Raw genomic sequence first — 16244 nt, forward strand, 5'->3', positions numbered from 1 at the left:
CTTCTAAGGAACTGGGCAGGATTCTTTTCACCCTCTTCATTACCAAAGAAACCCCAAAGAATTGCCCCAAGCCTTTCCTGCTGCTGACAGACAACAGAGCCTGCAAAGCAGATGGGAGCAGACCCAAACAGCTCCTCTGCCTCTGCTCACTGCAGGCTCTGTGCCTGCCAACTACGACAGGCACAGAATGGCCCAGGTGAGAAGGGACCTCAGAGTTCATCTACTCCAACACCTCCCCCAGCCCAGGTTGCTCAAGGCCTCATCCAGCCTGGCCTTGAACACCTCCACCACCTCCCTGGACAGCCTGTGCCAGTACCTGAGACCCCTGCTGGGAAGAGATTGTTCCTCATACCCAACCTGAACCTCCCATGGGACAACTGGAGGCTGCTTCCCCTTGCCCTGTCTCTCACACCTCAACCTCAGCCCCTCTGTGGTTCTGTTTCTCCTGACGTGGGACTCTCAGTCCCATAACTCTGTGCAGAGGAGCTTGAGGCACCAGGGCCTCACCACCAGGAAGGGAAACAGGACTGCTGGTACTGCCGGTACTGAGCCACCAAGGCAGGACAGAACCCAGGCTGTCCCCCAGGCTCCATGGCAACCAATCGATCTCCCAGGCACAATTACCAGTTGGCTGCAGAGCCCCAAGTCCTCTGGACTGCCCTTTGTTGGTTAAGGCTGATGACTTCTCAGGCCTGTGCAGAAAGTTAGAGAAGCATTTTAGAAGCAAAGCAGAAGCTGAACCCCCAAGCAGACAAAGCATTTCCCAAGGGATGCTCCTTGTGGCCACCTCCTCAGCACACCCTGGGGCCAGCTCTTGTGCTTTGGCAAGTGCAGCTTTGCTGTTGCGTTTCTGACAGCCCCACTGCAGGCTGCACTTAGTTTCCAAGGTGAGGCAGGAGGAGGACACAGGCTCAGCAGCTCGGGTAGAGACCATGCAGCCCCAGCCCCCAGGCTGCCTCGATTTCCACTGGCACCTGCTGCTGCCTTAGTGGCTGCCTTCTGCCCCCTCCCCATGCTCCAGGAGACATCCCTGGCGGCGGCACGCACGCTCCAGAGGTGGCTTTGGGTGCTGTGCAGCACAGAGCTGAGCGGCTGGTGGTGGCTAAGAGCAGGACAGCAGTTACCCAGCCAGAGGCTTCCTCTGCGGGCCCCTGCTGGGCGGCTGCGGGGGCAGCGGGGGAGGCGCTGGCTTGCCCTGGGGAGCAGCTGCCTGCTGCTTCGACTGCTGGCTCAAGGCTTCCATGATGCTGGCTGTCTTGGCCACGGGAGGTGGGGGTGCTGCAGACAGCACATCTGGAGGAGAGAGGCAGAGAGGGTACAGGAATTACATTGCTGTTGACCATTCCTAGTCACCTGCCTGGACTTGTTCCTGGGGGATCCACTCTGGGTGGTCCTGCTCTAGCAGGGGGCTTGGACTGGATGATCTTCAGAGGTCCCTTCTAACCCCCACCACACTGTGAGGCTTAGTTTCTTGTGTTCTCATCTCAGGGTCTCCTGTCTCAGGATTCAGCCCCAGATGAATGTTTTGTTACAAGCCTTGCAAGGAGGACCTCTTTGGGAAAAGCTTCACCTTGTCAAGGGCAGAGCTCTAAAGCACTTCACTTCCACCAAGCACCAGCAAAAGCAAAGTCTCACCAAAGTCAGGCAATGTCTCTAAATGGGGAGCCCAGAACATATTTGATAAGGGCTAACACTGTTTGCTCCAGCAGGGCCTCCAGGCTGTGTGCTGGGAAGTAGCCAACTGAGCAGCACCTGAGAGCCATTCCCTGGTGTGTTGGCAGCACTGCCAGCCAGCTCACTGCATCTTGGGTTCAGCAGTGAGTGCAAGCTGCCAGATGAGTTAACAGAATGATGTCCTGGAACCAGCATAGCACAGCTGGCCAAGTATCCAACCAGAATCACAGACCTGTTTCAGTTGGCAAAGTCCCCTGAGATCATCCAGTCCAGCCAGGGTCCACATGGATCAAGCACAATGTGGCCTGCAGGTAGCACTCAGCTCTGCAACCAGTGAGAATGCAGCACTGGAACCAGGGATACATTCCCTGGAACCAGAGACACATCCACTGAACCCAGAGATATATCCACTGAAAACTTGAGATGCATCCACTGGGACCACAGATACATCCCTTGGAACCAGAGATACATCCACTGGAACCCAGAGACATAATCCCTTGGAACCAGACATATATCCATGGAAAACCTCAGATGTATCCATTGGAACCAGAGATGTAGCCACTGGAGCCTGGGATATATCCATTGAAAACTTGAGGTACATCCATTGGAAGCCAGAGATACATCCACTGGAACCAGAGATACGTCCACAGGCACCAGAGGTACATCCACAGGCACCAGGGACACACCCCTTGGAAGCAGACATACACCCACTGGCACCAGGGATGCATCCACTGGAAGCAGACATACATTCCTTAGAAGCAGACATAACACCCACTGGAAGCAGGCATACATCCCTTGGAAGCAGAGGTACATCCCCTGGCACCAGAGACACATCCCTTGGAGGCAGAGATGCATGCCCTGGCACCAGGGGCACATCCCTTATGTAGGTGGTGAGGAGCTCCTTGGCTGAGGCACTGCACTGCAGCGTGCAGCCCTGGCTGGAGCAGCAGAGCAGAGGGGTCACAGCGTTACTGGGTGGCAGCGGCAGGCCCAAGCCACAGTCAGAGCAGAAGCAGCAGCAGGAGTGTGGAGCTGGAAACCCGCAGGGGCAAGAGCAGGAGGCAGGCAGGGGAGGGGGCACATACTTGTCGAGGTGACACGCAAGGGCGGCACGGGGGCATGGATAGCTGGAGGATCTGATGAGGACCTCTGCCTGCTTATACTCTCCACTCCTAAAGAATTTGTCTTCCACACTGCATTAGATGAAGAAATTGTCTGAATACCACTGCCAAGAACTGAAGGCTGAACTAAAAGAGAGGAAAATACTGTATTAGTGCTTACCCTCAGCACCCCTGTGCCTGCTGCCACCCTGCCGGGTGCCAGAGCGCGCGGCAGAGCCTGCAGTCCCCAGTGACACCCGAGCCTCTGCTTCGAGCCTTACTAACACTTCACCTAAGGAAGATTTGTCCCCAGTCACTGCTTTTAAACCTGCCAGCCCTTGGGAAAACAGAGATGGCTCAACGGGGAGACAGGAGGCAGTGCCTGCTACCTTCTGCCACCCCTGACTGACAGCTGCCATCTCCTCAGGCACTGCAAGAAGAGGCTCTCTCCCTCAGGTGAGCACTGGCAGCCGTTGCTGACTCCAGATGCAACATTCTCTTTGGCCTGGAATGACAGAAGCCTGCTGAATCCCACCCAGAACTTCTCAGAGAACCCTTACAGAGCTTCTGCAAGGCTTCTGAAAGCTCCACCCTCAGGCTAAGGAGCTGCCTCCTCCTTCTGGGTTGGAAGAGCTCATCCAGTCCAACCCCTTCTGCACTCAGCAGGGACAGCCTCCACTAGAGCAGGTTGCCCAGAGCCCTGTCGAGCCTGACCTTGAATACCTCCAGGGATGGGGCCTCAGCCACCACCACCCCTCATAAAGCCTCCTCCCGGCTCAGCACATGAGCATCAGAGTAAGAGAAGCTGGCTCAGCGTAAGGAGTGAGTAAATATTAGCTTGCAGGCAAAAGCATAAAAGGCTCAGAAGCCCTGGAGAGCAGCCTGGAACCAAGAGGATAAAGCAGCAGGAACACCACAGGCATCACAGCACCAGCAGCAAGCAGAGGGCAGTGAGACCATCACAGATTTCACTGGGGGACATGGCACAGCAGCCTGAGGCACTGCTGCAGTGCACAACAGCAGCTAACATTAAGCCAGGCAGCTTGTTTGGCAGAACTTGCCCTACACCAGTGCCAAGAAGCCTGGGGCTGGGACTGGACTTAAAATGACTCTCTGGCAAGTGTGACTGAAGGGCACACAGGGGTTAAGACAGGTGGGTCAGCAGTGAAGGACCAGCACAGGGCAGAGCAGCCCTTCAGCAGCCCAACTGTGGAGCCCTTGCAGAGCTAGAGCCCAGCAGCCACACCAGGAGACCTCCCTGGGAGAGTTTCCTGCCTGCTGGGGCAAACCTTTCCTTCCAGCGAGCAAAACAAGTGCCCAGGCATGAAGTTCAGCCTGCAGGAATGGGAGATGAAAGGATGCCCACCTTGTCTCAGGTTTAGATGCTGCTAAACTTCCCCCAGCCTCCTGCTGTCCTTGGCCAGGCTGTTCTCCTGCCCTCAAAACAAGGGTTTCAGCCCAGCTTTTATGCTGCAGCCATGCCTGTGGGTCCAGGGTCCAGGGTCCATCTGCCCTGCGTTCTGACCTCTGGCAGAAGCCCCTGCTGCATGCCTCAGCATTCCCCACCTGTGTCTCCTCTTCTGGAGCCCGAGTTTTACAGCAGCAGAGAAAAACTCTTCTGGCCCGGAGCCTTCCATCTCTGCAGCAGCCCTAAAGCTGCTGGCCTGACCCAGAGACTAACCCCATAAAGCACACAGAACATCCACAGCACACAGAGGAGCTGCAGAGGTTTCCTTCTGCCTACTGTGAGCCAAACAGCTCAGACAGCAGGGGAAGAACAAAGCTCCCAACTCCTCTGAGCCAGGGTGAGCCGTGGGTGTTTGCCATGGTGCTGCTGCTCAGGGCACAACCCCCAGCTGGCAGCTCCATGTCAGTGCCAGGGCTCTCAGAGCATCCAGTTCTCCACAGCCTGACACTTAGGCTGCCACTTCAGCAATGCTGAAGCATCAGGTTAAAGCTCTCCTGTCCTGCATGCACTCTGCATTCTCCCAGGCCATGGAATAGGTTGGGTTGGAAGGGACCTTGAAGATCATCTAGCTCCCAGCTCCCTGCCATGGGCACAGCCCATGGGCACAACCCATGGCATGGGCTTGGAACCAGATGATCTTCAACTTTCCACCAGCCCAGGCTGCTCGAGGCCTCATCCAACCTGGCCTTGAACACCTCCAAGGAGGAGACATCCAACAACATCCCTGGGCAGCCTGTTCCAGGTCATAAACAGTTCCCCCACCAGCAGCCAAATGCTCCTTGACCAGGAAACCCACAACTGCTGCACTTCATTGCCTGCAGCCTTCCCTTTAATAACCTCTTTAACTCTCCTGATGTGAGCTGGGCAGACCTTGTCATGTCTGCTCTTGCATGCTGCAAACCAAACTCAGCCCAGCCTGGGCAGCTTCAATCCCAGCAGGTCAAACCAAGCCTTCAACGAGCTGCTCCAGGCCTTACCTGTGCAAAGCCACTGCAAAAGAAAACCTCTCCCAAAGCAGTACCCACAGACCCTGGTCCTCCACCACACCCCAGTGCCTTCTGGTGGCTGTACCTTTGCCAATGTTCCTTGGAGGCAGAGGAGGAGCAGTGCTCGTGGCAGGGCCTGCAGGCTGGCCGGGAGGGCTGCCGCTGAGGATGGCTCCATAGGTCTCGTTCTGCAGCAGGCTGGGCAGGAAGCTTCTCTGCTTCTCCTTGGCCATGCTGGCTGCATCCCTGGCCAGGGAAGCTGTGCTGGGCTGCAGCTGGCTGGAGCCCAGCTGGTAGAAGCTGACAGGTCTGTCCTCACGGCGGTTGGGGCTGGGTTGCTTAAAGACAGGAACAGAAGCACTTGCTGATGCCACTGTACTTGTGCTCATCTCCTAGAACCAGAGTGGTGGGGGCTGGAAGGGACCTCTGGAGATCAGCCACTCCAACCCCCTGCCAGAGCAGGGGCACCCAGGAACACAGCCAGATGGATGTTGAAAGTCTCCAGAGAAGGAGATTCCACAACCTCTCCGGACAGCCTGCTCCAGGCCTCCAGCACCCTCATGCTGATGAAGTTTCTCCTCCTGTTGAGGTGGAACCTCCTGGGTTGCAGTTTGTGTCCACTGCCCCTTGTCCTGTCACAGGACCTGGCCCCTTTTTCTTCCCCCCACCCCTTCAGGTACAGTGATGAGATCCCCTCTCAGGCTGCTCCAGGGCGCTCAGCCTGTCCCCATCACACAAATGTTCCAGGTCCTTCAGCACCCTCACAGCTTCTGTTGAGACTCTCTCCAGTATATCCCAGTCCTTTTCAAACTGGGGAGCCCAGAACTGGACAGAATACTCCAGATGTGGCCTCAGCAGAGCAGAGGGGGAGGAGAACCTGCCTGGTTTATTAGTTTATAGAAATTAAAAGCAAAAAAGGCTTCTAAAATGCAATTTTGTTGCTTTTAAAAGTAATCTAACCTCTGTTCCACCTTCTTCAGGAGAAAGTAAGGCCTCTGCACATGGACAGAGATAAAATGAAATGGGAACTGTATCTCAAAACATTCCTATTTCCTCCCACAGGATGATACTCTGTCCTTACAGATATGGACCATGCTCCAGGGGCTGATCCTCAGGGATATTCAGACTGGATCAATTCAAGTGCCCCTGCAGCACCATACCAGGCAGCAAAAGCTTGAGGCTCCTCAGCCTGAAGTTCAGCAGTGCCAAATGCCAAGCAGATGGCCATGGCTGCACACAACTGCATCCCAGCAGCTCACCCTGCAGCTAATGAGGAGCCAAAGCTCCTCAGGAACTCTTTTTAGCTCACTGCTACCACTGGATGAGTTGAGGAGGCCACTTCAGCTAGCAGCAGGGATGGAGCAGAGCTCAGCCCATGCATGCTGCCAGCTGAGTTCTCTTTGAGACTGACAGCAAAGTCACCTGCTTGCTGTGAACACTGAGCATGGCCTGGCCTGGCTGCACAGCACTGCAGTCACTGCTGCCAGCCAGTGGCAGCTACGACAGCTGGAGTTGTGCACCTGTGTGGCTGGAAGAAGCCACAGCTCAGAAAGCACTGAGGTGTTCTTGTGTGCACAGAGAACACAGACATGTTCTCTGCATGCAGTTAAAGTAACCATTTAGAGCATAATTAACCATTGCTAGAGTCATTAACCATTTAGAGCTCCATTTCTAGTATCATTAACCATTTAGAGCTCCAATTCTAGCATCATTAACCATTTAGAGCTCCATTTCTAGCACCATTAACCATTTAGAGCTCCAATTCTAGTATCATTAACCATTTAGAGCTCCATTTCTAGCACCATTAACCATTTAGAGCTCCAATTCTAGCATCATTAACCATTTAGAGCTCCATTTCTAGCACCATTAACCATTTAGAGCTCCAATTCTAGTATCATTAACCATTTAGAGCTCCATTTCTAGCACCATTAACCATTTAGAGCTCCAATTCTAGCACCATCAACCATTTAGAGCTCCATTTCTAGCACCATTAACCATTTAGAGCTCCAATTCTAGCATCATTAACCATTTAGAGCTCCATTTCTAGCACCATTAACCATTTAGAGCTCAAATTCCAGCACCATCAACCATTTAGAGCTCCATTTCTAGCACCATTAACCATTTAGAGCTCAAATTCTAGCATCATTAACCATTTAGAGCTCCATTTCTAGCATCATTAACCATTTAGAGCATTTGAGCAAGAGGAAGGCCTACCCCAGCAGGATCTCAAGTAAGCACCCAGTTGGCCTCTGGAGGTACCCAGTGCTTGCTCTGGCCTGCTGCTGCAGGCCCTTCAGCCACCCCACAGCACAGCAAGATGCTGCAGGACTGCTCAGAGTGCTGCATGTGACAGCCAGACACATGCACCCCTACACTCCCCCTCATTGCCTAGCACCCTCCATGCCCTGATCTCTGCATCCTCTGCTCCTGCTGTCTGTTTCAGCCTGCCCTTGCTTCTGCTTTCTAAAGCAGCAGAGAATCCCTTTTTGTTTTGGTGCTTTACCAAGCTGAAACAGTTCCACAGAGGGACAAAAGGGTGACAGGGTAAAGACAAGAGATGAGGCAGCCAGGGTGTGCAGCAGCAACAGCAACCTGAGCTGAAAGACCTTGGTTTCAAATACAACCTCCCCTAACAGGGGCTCCAAAGTTTACTCAGCTGCTGTGCCAGAAAGAGACAACCCCAGGAGCTGAGCAGCCCTGGCAGAGCTCTGGTGTGATGCCAAGCACAGCAGAACTCAGCAGAGTGCTCAGTCACAGACACCAGGCTGTGATTAACAGTCCTCAGTCTCCTGTCAGAAGTCCCCACGGTCCAAACCTATTAACAGTGGGCCAGGAAGGAGAAGTTTCATTTCTTTAGCCTCACTGCTGAGCAGCAGAAAGCTTCCTACAGGAGCGCTCAGAATGGCTTTGGTTGGAAAAGACCTTGAAGGTCATCAGGACCAACCATTCTCCAACTCTGCCCAGGCTGGGGCTGAGCCATGGCCCTCAGCACCACATCTCTGCCTCTGGGAACCACCTCCAGGGATGGGCATACAGCCACCTTCCTGGGCAGCCTGTGCCAGGCTGGGAGAACCCTTCCAGTCAGTAAGCTTCTTCTCATGTCCAACCTAACGCTCCCTTGGTACAGCCTGAGGCCATTCCATAGATTCATAGATTGGGTTGGAAGGGACTTTAAAGACCATCTAGTTCCAAGTTTCCCTTCCCACGACCTCCCTGGGCAGCCTGGGCCAGACTCTCACCACTCTGGTATTGAAGAACTCCTTCCTCAGCTCCAAACCATTCCCCCTTGGCCTGCCTCAGACCCCCTCAGCACAAGTCCCTCTGCAGCCTTCCTGCAGGATCCCTTCAGGCACTGGCAGGCAGCTCCGAGGTGCCCCTGGAGCCTTCTCCTCTGCAGACTGCACACCCCCAGCTCCCTCAGCCTGTGCTCACAGCAGAGCTGCTCCAGCCCTGCCATCATCCTTGTGGCCTCCTCTGGCCTCCCTCCAGCAGCTCTGTGTCCTTCTGCTGGGGACAGCAGCACTGGAGGCAGGACTGGAGATGAGGTCTGAGCAGAGTCCAGGGGCACAATCCCCTCTCCTGCCCTGCTGCCCACACTGCTCTGGCTGCAGCCAGCACACAGCTGCCTTAGGGCTGCAGGAGGGCACTGCTGGCTGATGGGGAGCTGCTCAGCACCCAACACCCCCAGGTCTCTAAAAATAACAACAGACTGGCACCAACCTGCAGCTTCTCATCCACATCATCATCGCTCTCATCCAGGTCTTCATGCAGTAAGCGCCACTCATACTCCACATGAACATGGGAATTGAATCTTCCAGACAGTGCCTGAGTCAGCTGAGGGAAAGAAGAGGACTGCTGACACCTCTGTCGTGGCCTTGCTTTAAGTCCTCACGTTTCAAAGCAAGCTCAGAACACAAGCAGAAGCCATCCTGGCTTCTTAGTACAGAAACAACTTTCATTTTGTTTCAGCGGTCTGCAGAGTGACTGCTCTGGGTTAAGTGCAGAGATTTAAGTCTGACCAAGCACAACAGGAATGAACCCAAAGCAAACAGGTTTTCTCTGGCCAGTGCAGCTCCAGTTTCCACTGCAGGCCCACTCTGCATTTTCTGGCTGTAAGCCTCACAGCATTTGGGGCTTGGGTTAGAAACTTCAAGTCAAACCAAGTGATGGGGACGAGGAGCCCTGAGCCCACTACTTCGTTCTGCTTCCTTGCTAACAGCAGTGCTGGTGCCAGCTTCTCCTCAAAGAATCACATCATGGGTTGGGCTTGGATGGACCTCTAAAGATCACCCAGTCCCAGCTCCCCCCAGCCCTGCTTTCCAGAGCCTGCCCCACCTTTGGTGCCCTTCTCTGGACCTGCTTCAGCCTCTCAGTGTCCTTCTGGCAGTGAGGACCCAAACCTGACCCCAGCACTCAAGCTGTGCCCTCACCAGTGCTGGGCACAGGGGCACCATCCCTGCCCTGCTCCTGCTGCCCACACCAGTGCTGATCCAGGCCAGGCTGATGGTGCCCTCCTTGCCCACCTGGGCACCCCCTGGCTCAGCTCCAGCTGCTGTCCCCCAGCACCCCCAGGGCTTTCTCTGCTGGGCAGTTCCCAGCCACTCTGCTCCCAGCCTGCAGCCTCCATGGGGTTGTTGTGACCCAAGGGCAGGACCCATCCCTTGGCCTTGTTGAACCTCATCCCACTGGCGTCAGCCCATGGCTCCAGCCTGGCCAGTTCCCTCTGCAGAGCCTTCCTGCCCTCCAGATGATAACTACACAAACATCCAGAAAGAGACAACACAACAACCCTGCTCCACACTCACTTCCCCTGCCCCCCACTCACCAGCTCTTCACAGTGAGTGTGCTTTAAACGTTTGGCTATGTCCAGTGGAGTCTCTCCTGCTTCATTGGCTGCAGTGAGAGCAAGAACAGAAAGTTATAACAGGCATCACCATTGGCATGGCCATGACTAAAGACAAAGCCAAGCCTGCAGGTACATGGTGAGGCCCCAGACACACTCTAAAATCCATCTCTTTCCTCATGCCAACTCTCTGCACATGGCCAGCAGCATCTTTGCATGGAATGAGAGCCATGGCAGCATGCACCTGGGCAACAAGCCAGCAGCTCCAACTCTTGGCACAGACTTGTCCCAGTGTGATTAAGAAGCAGTGGCATGGACATGTCAGTGGTAACCTGAAACTAGGCAGCGACTCCTGGGGATTTTTGATGATGAAGGCTCTGCTGGCAGCACTGTGCTAGGCAAGAGAGAAGATGCACTTGGTGCTGCTACCCAGCTTCTCTGCAGCAGTGCTGAGCAGGGCACTGAGCCCACAGCAGCCTCTTACCTATTTCAATAGAGGCCTTCCCTCTGAGCAGCAGCTTGAGGCACTCCACGTTGTCTGTCAGGCAGCAGTAGTGCAGGGCTGTGCTGCCTTTGCATGTCTGCTTGTCCAGGTTGCCACTGGTGCAGCACAGGAGAGAAAACAAAAAGCTGATTAACCTCAGCTGGCTTTACCCTGCTAAAAAACCTTGCTTGGGATAAGAGCTTCCAGATCATGAAGTTCAGTGTTTGGAGGCACAGAATGGGCTGGGTTGGAAGGCACCTCAAAGATCATCCAGTGCCAACTCCCTGCCATGGGCAGGGACATCTCCCACCAGCACAGGTTGCTCCAGGCCTCATCCAGCCTGGCCTTCAACACCTCCAGAGAGGGGACATGGTAGGATGGGTTGAGTTAGAAGGGATGTTGAAGATCATTTAGTTCCAAGCCCCCTGCCATGGGCGAAGCTTGGCCTTGAGCACCTCCAGGGAGGAGGCATCCTAAGATGGGTTGGGTTAGAAGGGATGTTGAAGATCATCTAGTTCCAAGCCCCCCATGGGGCACAGCCCATAGCAGGGGAGCTTGGAACTAGATGATCTTCAACATTCCATTAGCCCAAGCTGCTCAAAGCAACCACAACCTGTACCAGTCTCTCCCCACCCTCACTCTCAAGAATTTCTTCCTTCTCCCCACTCTCAGTCTCTCCTCTCCCAGCTCAAAGCCATTGTCCCTCATCCTGTCACTGCCAGCCCTTGTCAGAAGTCCCTCCCCATCTCTCCTGGAGCCCCTTCAGATACTGTAAGGCTGCTCTGAGGTCTCCCTGGAGCCTTCTCTTCTCCATTTCTGTGTTTCTACCATTCTACTAAATCATTTTTCCTTTCCTACTGGTACCAATTGACATAAAAACGTTGTTGTTGTTGCTGTTTGTTGCTATTTACTGTTCTTGTTTATTATTGTAGATTCTAAGATAATTAACTTATTACTGCTATTATTATTCTATCTGTCACCCTCTGTTGCTGTTTCTCTAGACTAGAACTCACCTGTTCTGCACTAAGAAGTCAACGATGTGAAGGGAGGTTCTGTCGACTGACCTCACAGCAAGGTGCAGAGCTGTCTCATCTTGCTCCTAAGAGGAACAGAAACAGAACAGATTTGGGTCTTGTTTCTCATCCACAGAGAAGGAGAAATTTTGCTAAGACCTAAATGAGAGCCAAATTAATTCCCAAGTATCCTGTCATGCCACCACTAAAACACCTCTGGTAGGAGTGAAGGCTTTTGCTGCTTCCCCTTTGCTCCTCTCAACACCACAACTGGCTGGATACCAACAGCCTGAGGGATTCCATGGTCTGATACCATAGAATGGATTGGGCTGGAAGGGATACCTGGAGGTTCATCTTCTCCAGGCCCTCTGTGGTCAGCAGGCATAGCCCCAGCTAGAGCAGGCTGCCCACAGCCCATCAAGCTTGAGCTTGAATAACTCCAAGGATGACCTTTGGACCAGGCAAGGAGATTTTCAGTTTCAAATTATCATGCACTGGGTTGGAAGTGGTCTCTAAAGCTCATTCAGTCCAAGCCCCTGCAGTCAGCAGGGACACAGCCACCTGGAGCAGGCTGCCCACGGCCCCATTGAGTCTGCCCCTGAAGGTCTCCAGGGATGTGGCCTGCACCACCTCTCTGGGCAACCTGTTCAGTGTCCCCTTATGGTGTACAACTTCCTCCTCGTGTCCCCCCTCAGTCCCCCCTGCCTCAGTTCTGTATCACAGCATCTGGAGACAGCTTTGGATGAAGGCAGCAAACATCTTCTGTGGGGACACTGAAACACCAGCACTGGAGGCCAGCTTCAGAGCAGTGCTGTGGGTTAAAGCCATTCCTTCTGGGGGCACACTGCAGACACACATTGCCCCCACACCCACTGCTCCACTGTCCCCACTGCCCCCATATCCACTGCCCCCACTGACCTGCTGCCCCCACACCCACTGCTCCACTGTCTCCACTGCACTGACACCCACTGGCCCCTGTCCCCACACTCACTGCCCCACTGCACTGACACCCCCTGCACTGACACCCACTGCCCCACTGCCTCCACATCCACTGCACCCCTGCCCCCATCCCCACACTCATTGCCCCATTGCACTGCCCGACACCCACTGCACCCACTGCCCTGCTGCACCCACACCCACTGTCTCCCTGCCCCACTGCCCCGCAGCAGTGACAGCACTTACGTGGCCATTGGCCAGGGGAATCTTCTCGGTGAGGTCCACACCATCAGCATAGACTTGGACTAAGCCCAGGATGTCTCTCGACTTGACTGCCTCACACAGGGCATGCAGCTTTGCTGCACTGTCAGTCTGTTTCTTCCTGGCATACTTCCTCTCAATGTACTTGGCAGTGATGTAATCTTTCCTGGCATTCCTGGAATGGAGCAGAATTGACCTCTGGCAGTGCCCCTCTAGCCCTGCAAGCCCCTTCAAAGACAGCTGGCAAAGACAACTGCTCACTCCTCACAGTTACTCCGGTGCTCAGACATGCAGCCTGGGATGTGCAGCATGGAATGCAGCTCCAGGAGGTGATTCCATAGCCAACACCAAGACAAACCAGGAATTTCCTCCTCTGAACCCTGGTGGGAAGCTGAGCTGGAGGCTGCCCAGAAGCCAGATCAAAGCTTACTGACAGCTGCCATGCAGATGCCTGTTTGCCTGACTTGTGCCCTGCACATGCTGCCTCTCAGGGAAGGCACAGACAGACAGAGCTCAGTCAAGCAGACGTGCAAAGCTGCAGATAAAAAGGCTTCCTCCTTGGCATTCCAGAGCCTTTGGGGCCTGCTGGTGCAAACCCCCCGAGGCCCCAGCCATTAGCAATGTGAAATTAAAAGCCCTGTACTTACATATCACTGCTGGGATTAGGCTTGACCACCTCATCAGCTGGCAGGCAGAATTCCATGATCTCATTAAACCCAGCATTCCCAATGTTCTTTGCAAGCTGTTAACAGAAGATCCCATCCAGACTCAGTAAAATGTGCCCAGCCCTTGGCCAGCTCCCATCGGTGAGAGAGCAGAGGGAAAGGGGATTCCTAGTGCCTAGCTCCCTGTGTGGCAGTGCCCACCAGCTGGGGAGACACCCAGCTGGAGGGCAGCTCTCAGCCGGGCTTTAACAGAGGAACAGGTAACTGCAGAGCCAGCCAGCAGGACAGCACAGCAGGACAGCAGCGCCCACAGCTACTGCAAATGCTTTGTGCTGGCCCAAGGCTGCCACAGAGCAGCTGCCGACACCTGGCAGTTCCCTGTGCAGCAAAGCTGGAGATGTTCTCTGCCTTTGAGGGTTAAAGTTAACTTCTAAAATAGTGCTGAAGAGGGCAACGATTTGGGAAGTCTTTCACTGTTCAACCTGAGGGAGGCTCTGGTGGCAAGCAGCTCTGCTCTCTGAAAAGCAGCCAAGGGCAGAAGGACTTGGAAAGACAGCAAATACAGGAGAATCCCAGAAGGGCTCAGGCTGGAAGAGACCTCAGGGCTGCTCCAGCCTCCCCACCATGCCCAGGGACACCTCTGAGCTACACTCAGCTGCTCAAGGCCTCAGCCAGCCTGGACCTGAACACCCCCAGCAAGGAGGCAGCCACAGCCTCCCTGGGCCAGACTCTCACCACCCTCACACTCAACAACATCTTGCTCAGCTCCACTCTAACCCTGCTCTGCCTCAGCTCCAAACCATTCCCCCTTGGCCTGTCTCCAGACCCCCTCAGCACAAGTCCCTCTGCAGCCTTCCTGCAGGATCCCTTCAGGCACTGGCAGGCAGCTCTGAGGTCTCCCTGGAGCCTTCTCTTCTGCAAGCTGCACCCCCCCAGTTCCCTCAGCCTGTGCTCACAGCAGAGCTGCTCCAGCCCTGCCATCATCTTTCTGGTCTCCTCTGCTCTCTCTCCAGCAGCTCTGTGCCCTCCTTCTGCTTGGTACAGCAGCACTGGAGGCAGGACTGGAGGTAAGGTCTGAGCAGAGCAGAGTCCCGGGGTAGAATCCCCTCTCCTGCCCTGCTGCCCACACTGCTCTGGCTGCAGCCAGCACACAGCTGCCTTAGGGCTTCAGGAGGGCACTGCTGGCTGATGGGGAGCTGCTCAGCACCCAACACCCCCAGGTTTCTTTCTTCAGGGCTACTCTCAATCCACTCTGGATCTGTGCCTGGATTGGCCTCACCCAGCTGCAGGACCTTGCTGAACCTCATGCATCTGCCACTGGCTCACTTCTCCAGACCGTTAAGCCCCTTCTGGGTGGATCCCTGCCCCCAAGTGAGCACAGCACAGCACACAGCTTGGTGCCATCAGCAACCAAGCTTAGTGTGCCTCAGTGCCATTGCCCACGTGGCTGACAAAGCTGCTGAAGAGCAAGCACCAGCCCCAGGACAGCCCTCTGAGCTCCTGCCCTTGGCACTGCTCTGACCTGGATGCGGAGCCTTTGATTGCAGCCCTTCCAGCCAGCCGCTTCCTTATCCACCCTGTGGTCCAGGGTGAAGCCTCTACTAACCTGAGTGCTAAGATCAGGCAAAGTTTACAGTCAGGCACTGGCTTGAACTGCAAGAATTAAGCTTCCTCAAACTGTGTTTTTGCAGAGGCAACTTTCAGGCCTGGCACAAAGCATCCCCGAAGGCACAAAGCCACTCTGGCACTTAAAGGTAATAAAAGCAACTCGGTTACCAGAAGTTCAGATGTTCCCAGCACATCTAACGTGAGTGACTGCATTCTGGAGTAGTGAACACCAAGCTCTCTATGGATTCCTGAGCACTCAATGCAAGTTAGAATTCCCAAATTGGTTGAAAGCCAGGTAGGATCTGAAACAGAAAGCAGCCACGGCATGAAAATCCACCCGGGGTAACTGCTGCCCTCCAGCAAGTGCAGGACCCAGAACTGAACCCTGCAGCCACACTGCTGGGTGCCAGCAGCCTTCTAAGTGTCACTCTCTGGACCTTCTCTAGCAGGAACAGGAACCAGAGGGGTTTTAAAGGAGAACAAACCAGGAGCTTCTTTAAGGCAAAAAAGGAACCAGGATCTACTCTGAAGGGACACAGAGCAGGGCATCTGTGAGGTACCAAAGTCCAGGATCTACTCTGAGGGGACACAGAGCAGGGCATCTGTGAGGTACCAAAGCCCAGGATCTACTCTAAGGGGACACAGAGCAGGACACCTGTGAGGTACCAAAGCCCAGGATCTACTCTGAAGGGACACAGAGCAGGGGAACTGTGGGGTACCAAAGCCCAGGATCTACTCTGAGGGGACACAGAGCAGGGCATCTGTGAGGTAGCAAAGGCCAGGATCTACTCTGAGGGGATACAGAGCAGGGCATCTGTGAGGTGCCAAAGCCCAGGATCTACTCTGGGGACACAGAGCAGGGAACTGTGAGGTACCAAAGCCCAGGATCTACTCTAAAAGAAGTGAAAGAAGTGAAGGTGAAGTTTTGGAGCTCCTCTAGTGAAGGGCCCTGCTCTGCAAAGGGAGCTGCTCAAGCAGCCTCCACTTGGCTTTCAGGAGGTGTCTTTCTCCCTGTCCCTGTGGTGGTGCCACCTCCCCAGCTGGGGTTCAAGCTGGCAGAGCAACGTCTAGAGAGGTCTCCTTTGCATCTCAGGTGCAGACTGCAGTGAAGCAGCAGTGATTGTGAGGCCCAGGTGGCACCACAATGCGATGGATTTTCACTGCACTGCTGCAGGAACTCAGGCTCCAGCTCCTTGCACTGCCTCT

At 54.6% G+C, this 16244-nt stretch overlaps 1 protein-coding gene across 3 annotated transcripts in view; it reads right to left on the minus strand.

Annotated features, from left to right (window-relative positions):
* The window catches only part of ASAP2 (ArfGAP with SH3 domain, ankyrin repeat and PH domain 2), an 85311-nt gene that overhangs the window by 5485 nt on the left and 63582 nt on the right, over positions 1-16244 (minus strand). For 2 of the 3 annotated variants that reach the window (XM_064146341.1, XM_064146340.1), the window contains exons 15-25: positions 15207-15340; positions 13413-13507; positions 12751-12940; positions 11569-11654; positions 10556-10671; positions 10054-10121; positions 8949-9062; positions 5314-5566; positions 2760-2921; positions 1125-1293; positions 625-692 (exon numbers count right to left, since the gene is read on the minus strand). In XM_064146341.1, the coding sequence (XP_064002411.1) occupies positions 625-692; positions 1125-1293; positions 2760-2921; positions 5314-5566; positions 8949-9062; positions 10054-10121; positions 10556-10671; positions 11569-11654; positions 12751-12940; positions 13413-13507; positions 15207-15340 (1455 nt within the window). The remainder of the gene's footprint in view (positions 1-624; positions 693-1124; positions 1294-2759; positions 2922-5313; positions 5567-8948; positions 9063-10053; positions 10122-10555; positions 10672-11568; positions 11655-12750; positions 12941-13412; positions 13508-15206; positions 15341-16244) is intronic. The other variant, XM_064146342.1, reaches the window with a different exon arrangement.

Source organism: Pogoniulus pusillus, chromosome 7 (assembly GCF_015220805.1).
Source record: "Pogoniulus pusillus isolate bPogPus1 chromosome 7, bPogPus1.pri, whole genome shotgun sequence".
Lineage (NCBI taxonomy): Eukaryota > Metazoa > Chordata > Aves > Piciformes > Lybiidae > Pogoniulus > Pogoniulus pusillus.